General features: G+C 40.9%; 1 protein-coding gene across 1 annotated transcript in view; it reads right to left on the bottom strand.

Annotated features, from left to right (window-relative positions):
- Positions 1-978: 978 nt before the first annotated feature.
- The window catches only part of LOC137980348 (deleted in malignant brain tumors 1 protein-like), a 62,924-nt gene continuing 57,013 nt past the window's right edge, over positions 979-6,889 (bottom strand). The window contains exons 10-14 of the mRNA XM_068827762.1: positions 5,445-5,555; positions 3,787-3,830; positions 3,533-3,615; positions 2,518-2,865; positions 979-1,471 (exon numbers count right to left, since the gene is read on the bottom strand). Of these exons, the coding sequence (XP_068683863.1) occupies positions 1,309-1,471; positions 2,518-2,865; positions 3,533-3,615; positions 3,787-3,830; positions 5,445-5,555 (749 nt within the window). The 3' untranslated portion in view covers positions 979-1,308. The remainder of the gene's footprint in view (positions 1,472-2,517; positions 2,866-3,532; positions 3,616-3,786; positions 3,831-5,444; positions 5,556-6,889) is intronic.

Here is a 6,889-nt window from a genome sequence, read left to right as displayed (position 1 = left end):
ATAGGTAAATATAGAGAACATATGAGGCGAAGTTTAGGTATGGAAATTTGCAAGAAAATGGAAATAAAAATCGATGAAACTTACCATGTGGTGAGCTGTTGTTGTCTTTAATACATACACGAAGTTTCGGGAAAAATGGTCCCCGTTCACCTTCCTTCATAGTATAGTGACAAGGTAGGAGACAGAAGCCAGCGTAGGGACTCCGATCAACCCAAAACAAGCACAATTTTTTTCGCGAAAACCGAATCCAGTCGCTAAATGAACACGCCAGGCTCGTGGATCATGAATTTATCTAAACCATGAATCCACTAAAGCATCTCCAGGTAGCAAAGCGAAGCCACCAAATTCCGTAAAACTTGTAAGTTAACCTGCTAAAATGGCCGCCAGAAAGCGTTGTCCTCGCAAAGTGTCCAATTCAAAATGGCACTGAACTCTGGACGCCTGGTGACGAGTATAATAAGTTCTGGAGGGAGGAGAGTCCCAAATTGCTAAAAACAAAACTCACTGAGCAATCTGGGACTCCCCTCCCTCCAGGGGGACATATATTCCCCTCGTCACCAGGCGTCCCGAGTTCAGTGCCATTTTGAATTGGACACTTTGCGAGGACAACGCTTTCTGGCCGCCATTTTAGCAGGTTAACTTACACGTTTTACGGAGTCTGGTGGCTTCGCGTTGTTACCTGGAGATACTCCAGTGGATTCATGGTTTAGAGAAATTCATGTTCCACGAGCCTGGCGTGTTCATTTAGCGACTGGATTCGATTTTCACGAAAAAAATCGTGCTTGTTTTGGGTCGATCGGAGTGCCTACGCTGGCTTCTGTCTCCTACACTGTCACTATACTATGAAGGAAGGTGAACGGGGACCATTTTTCCCGAAACTTCGTGTACGTATTAAAGACAACAACTGCTCACCACATGGTAAGTTTCATCGATTTTTATTTCCATTTTCTTGAAAATTTCCAGACCTAAACTTCGCCTTATATGTTCTCTATATTTACCTATGTGGTACACACAGTGAGCCTGGGTTACCCGTGATCGACCTAACAACTATATCGTTTTGCAAAAAAAGAAAAAAAGCTGAAGCGCAATCATCTACAAATTTGGCTACGCGATTAATGGCAGTCGAAAGACATGAAAACATCTCAGATTCTACACGAGCTACACCACAAGCGCAACGTGCGGCTTTCACAAAAGACTTGAAAAAGTGAAACAAATGAAAAACCTTCCAAAAATTTAAAATAACCAAAATCGCACCACTATAATTATGTACGTGTGGCGTTCGTGTTCGTGTTAAGGGATATCGCATGATTAGGACATGAGATCACCTTCATCGCTGGTTTGCTGTGGGGGCCTCAGTAAGGCAGTGTCGTCTAAAGTGTCATCGTCATCTTGCGAACTTAATGCCACGAAACTATGATCGCTGTAGCGGCCACGAGGGACAGCTCCATTCCGACCCAGTCTCTTACGGTACCTGATAACAAAACAACGGTATTACTCATGAACAAGTAAAACAGTGGCTAATTGGGTACAACTAGTAATATTCGCCAGATTAGCTCTAACCGTTGGGGATTCAGTCATAGGTTCATTCCAAAAGATGAAGCCACGCGTCACTTACAAACCTGCATGGTTTGCACGCTTTGTAACAAACATGTCGTTCTACTGATTTTTACACTTATCGAATATCTAGATGTATATCTACACTTTTTTGTAACTTAAAGTGCTACTATGGTTAAAAAAATCACTTCTGTTTTCTTCAGATTTTGAAAGGTTTGATATTTATCCAAACGCTATTTACTTTGAGTGTAAGTTTTGGATTTCACGGTCCGTCATTACTCACGTTCCAAGCTGACCGATTGGACCCCAAGAGGGTTGGATCTAGGGAAAGTGACGTCATTTACTCACAAGCTTAAAATTTCAGCGTGTAAAGGCAAATATTAGACTCTCAAAAAAATTATATACATGCAGCATCATGTATGAACTTTCAAATTGGATAAAAAAGCAGTTTGATAGAAGTGATAATAGCTAACTTGATTGGCCAGTACTCGGTTTTTTTATTTATTGGTTGATGGTAAGTACCCAGATTTTTCTCAAATTGAACGGTTTGTTCAAAGCTGAAGTAAATGTTCCAGCAAAAGCTATTAATAAAAAATAGCTCTGTTGGCAATATTTGATTTTGATGCAGCTATATAACTATTCTCCCATAAGATCCCAGGATCGTCCTTTGAGGATTTCTTTCAAAAATACCATTAGCAGGATGGCGGAAATGCAAAAGGCAAAGGGCCACATTACTTCTGAGACTGTCACACGACGAGATGCTGGAAATTGCAAGATCTATCGCATAATCAAGTGAATATAATGTATGAAAATGGCTGATAAAAGAAATAAATTGAAAATCGCATAAATTTTAAGACACATTAAGTGTAAACAATGACTGTAACTAACACTGCCAACCATTCTCGAAAAAGAACTTAGCTTTACAGAGGGGACCAGTTACTTATTTTAGATTCATAGACAAACCTTTGCACTACACAGCCTAATACCAAAACGATAACCACTGCAAGAGGCACGAACACTCCAAGGTAAATAGCCAGCGACTTGGATTTTTGCTGTCGTTGCTGCGAAGAGTGCTGACCGCCAGGGGATATCTCACTTTCGTCATCCACCTTAATCACCTTATACCCTGCAATTTGCTTGATGCCGCTGTTGAAGAATCCCAGTAAGACCTTTTTCGGTACCACCGTGATGTTCTCACTGTTTGGATAGACGACAACAAAAGAAACAACCACACCTTCGTTCGACGCTTCGGGGGATTGGATAATTTTCACATCACTGGCCTCGAAATTTTGCTTGGTCGTCTGTACCGCGCTGTCAAGAAACAAACTTAATATGTTCAGCTCAAATGAATTGAGGTACTGTCTAAAGGCCTTGATTTTTTCAACTACTTAAATTAGTCTTAGCATGTGCTACAATCATTCAATTATTCGACCTAAAACCCGTTACATTACATGTCTCGTTTTGACATGCAATACGCGCAGTTATTTTGCGAATCACAGCACAGTGAGTAGAGTGTCCGCGCCTATTATTTGTGCAGCCACCAAATAAGAAATTCATTATTTCACTTTACAAAAATGCTTTCCGTTATTTTCCGATGCAATATACCCTGCATTATCTCCATGTGGGCCCTCGAGATCACGTAATAAAAATAAACGGAAGACGACCGGGACAAACTACAGCAGGCGTTGGCTAGATTTGTCGAAAAATTAGTTTCAATCAGACATCTCTCTTTTTGCTCGTGTGACGTCATAGGAAAACATATGTTTTTTGCAATGTTTACATAACTGACTGCTCGTGTTTTAGCAGTTACTGCTTGACGCAGCTCTGGACTCGAACCACACTAACCAAAAAGATAGAGTTTTTTCTACGCAGTCTGCCTCCTATAAGTTGGAATAGATACATCCGCTGTGTTTATATGGATGATTTTCTTATTGGCCATACAGAAACCCCAGAGGGGAAAGGAAAATTAGATATTTACCCAGGGGAAGCGAAGCAATTGTTTTTGGAACAATAACTGTTCAACTTCTTAACCAAACTGGAAGTGAAGCTAGTGGCATTCCACTGAAAAAAAGAACGGATATTAGATTACTGTCAGGCAGGGGCAGAAATTGGTTTGGATGGATGACATTGGACTGACAGATATGGTTATAAACAGTCAAAATTACTGATATTTAGACTTACAAACCGCATAAACCACACAAAGTAACCATTGTTCTAAAGTCATCTCGGTACCTGATCAAGTTTCTCATCAACCACAACCTTGACTGACTGATTTCCTATAATAGAGACAAAGCTAAATGTTAAATTTGTGATATTGGAGAATGCCCGGCCGAGTTGGTGATTCTATTGGACTGTTTACTGACCGACTGCTTTACTTTCGCTTCTTCCGCTTTAGATCATTCCTTCTTCTCTTTTTTAACTTTTGTTTTAAAAAAATGCGAGCTCCCTTACTAAATATAAGCAGTTCTAAATCCCAGAGGTAGTTAATGCTGTATCTCCGCAAACGTAACCCTTCGATTCCTCCCTTGGCATCAAGAGAATCCCTGGTTGCAGACAATGTGCGCATAGTCGGCAGTAAAACAAGATTTCATCAACCATACCACATTCTTTTACACATCTTCATTCACTTGAAGCACTCAGAATTGCCAATAGTGTAAATACTGATTTGGATAAACAGCAGACTTATTTCCACCTAATTCTCCAGTTTAACCGGGCCCAAATTGTTGGAAGGAAGGATAGCCCTATTCCCTAAACTAGTAATAGTTTTCACTACATCTGCCCCCGCCTACATGTAAGAGAGTATAAAAGGCAGTTAAGACACGTGTCAAATATATGCTGAACATGTTGCCCCTGTTTACGATTTGCCTCTGCCAAGTCGTCGCCCCTGCTTCGGATTTGTGTCCGGCGGACAAAATCAATTTCTGACTCGATTTGCATCAACTCTGCTTCAATGTTTGATTTTTCAATTGCTAAACCAAACAGCACTTTGGTTCTCTTTTAGAGTTTCTACTTCGTGACTCCAAAAACACCTCGGTCGTGTAGAACAACATCAATACCAAATGCGTGCCCGCTTAAGCAATACCGATACCAACTTTCGCGCCCGGTTGAGCAAATCGAGATGGACCCCCCCCCCCCCCGCGGGGGGTGGGGGGTGGGGGTACTTCCTATTAATGGGACGTGCCGCTGGATGGGGTCGCATTTTCACGACTGGCTTGACTACCATGGGGTTGCATTTTCACCAGAGTTCCCGACAGATGGGGTCTATAATTGGCCATAAATAGACCGTAAAGGGGTTCGAGTTCTGATAGGCCAGCAGCACATACCCAGCGAAAATTGACCCTAGGAGTTCCCCCCGGATTGATTGCCCCTACAATATCTACCAATTTATACATTTACCCTTTTTACGCGGGGACTTCTAGGTTGCCTCGCGGGGGCAATATTAATATCCAGAGGATAGCTCAACTGGTTTGATAGTTGAGTAAATCAGCAGCGATTCATTCTGTGTACAAGGCTATGAACTTTTTAATTGTGGCCTGCTTTTGTCACCGATTCAAAACACCTGTGTGATGGAAATTGCTTTCTCTAAAACTTAAAGATTGTTACTCATTTCACAGCATCGTCAGATATATTAAAAAACCTGGCTTAAAGTATGTTTGCGTGATTGTTCGCGATTGATGCACTTCAGAGCCTGTAGTGGTACTAATCGTCAGGTGCTTTGTTTTTTTATCATCACAAGCATGAATACCTTGTGCTGTTGTTTTGTAGAACTTAAGCTTATACAGGAATGGTCGTATACCAGTCTGAAGCAAAATCAAGAAAACAGGCTCTAAAAACTCTCTAAAAGCATAGAATTAAGATGATGGTAATCTGGTTTGTACTGAAATTCTTACCCACAGATATCTCACAAAGTTCACCAAAGTAGAAAGGTGCACAGTTACACAAGCCGCTTGTGCTGTTGCAGGTGCCTCCATTTGAACAAGGTTGTGATTTACCACAGATTGCTTAAATGACACAAAATGACATCAGTTACATAAAATCCATAAGTCAACAAAATAATAAAAATAGTTACGATAATGTGGATAAGACTTTTTTAGTTTGTTAGTACTATTAGTTAAGGCAAATGAAATGAATAAAGGCTGCTGTAACCTTGTCATGCCTCACAATTGCTTTCCTAACTTTCCCTATTTAGTGTATTTCACTGTTTAGGAAGGCGCGGTGGCCTCATGGTTAGTGTGCTCGACACCGGATCGAGTGGTCTGGGTTCGGGGCCTGGCCGGGGACGTTGTGTTGTGTTCTTGGGCAAGACACTTTACTCCCACGGTGCCTCTCTCCACCCAGGTGTATAAATGGGTACCGGCGTAATGCTGGGGGTAACCCTGCAATGGACTAGCATCCCATCCAGGGGGAAGTATAAATACTCCTAGTCGCTTCATGCTACTGAAACCGGAGATAAGCACCGGCCTGATGAGCCTTCTGGCTCGTAAGCAGAGACTTTTTTTTTACTGTTTAGTAGCTCTGCCTATGATCTGACATGTATATTTCTGTTAATACTTCGTATATTAATTAATTGAAGGAGCCTATCTCTTATAAGCCTAGTGGTTTCCTTTGGGCTCCCTCGCCATTACCTTTTTTAATATTTTAAGTACTTTATACTCTGTACAGAGGTTAAACATTATACTTGAATTTGAAACCATCATATGGATGTGGACATCGATTACTTAACCTAAGCTTCACATTATTATTATTATTATTATTATTATTATTATTATTATTATTATTATTATTATATTATTATTATTATTAGTAGTAGTAGTAGTAGTAGTAGTAGTAGTAGTAGTAGTAGTAGTGGTAGTGGTAGTGGTAGTGGTAGTGGTAGTGGTAGTGGTAGTGGTAGTGGTAGTGGTAGTGGTAGTGGTAGTATTATAAGCCTAGTGGTTTCCTTTGGGCTCCCTTTGGGCTCCCTCTCTTAATTTTGGGAACGCACGTGAACGGACGTGTCACGGTCTGCTCCGATTCTTTTTATCCTTATCCTTTTTATCTTTTTTAACCGTTTAACCTTCAATACATATCCACTAGATCATTTATTAGGGTTAAGATGCAAGAAAACCATTTAGACTTGTGGCCTTGCTCATAAAAGAACTTTCAACCACTTATTATCAATTATCATGGCTGAGCGAAGGCAGTCCAAACCAAGACGCAAATGGACTCAACAGATGAATGATGACCTTTTGATCTGTAAACGACGGGCTGTGGCTATGACAACATCGGAGCAACCTCCGCTTGAGAGGAATGGAAAGAAGAAGGGCTATATCAAAATTATGAAGGCACTTTGGGA

This window comes from Montipora foliosa, chromosome 12 (assembly GCF_036669935.1).
Source record: "Montipora foliosa isolate CH-2021 chromosome 12, ASM3666993v2, whole genome shotgun sequence".
Taxonomy (NCBI): Eukaryota; Metazoa; Cnidaria; class Anthozoa; order Scleractinia; family Acroporidae; genus Montipora; species Montipora foliosa.
The sequence above is the reverse complement of the archived record's forward strand: the minus strand, read 5'-3'. Positions and strand labels throughout refer to the sequence as shown.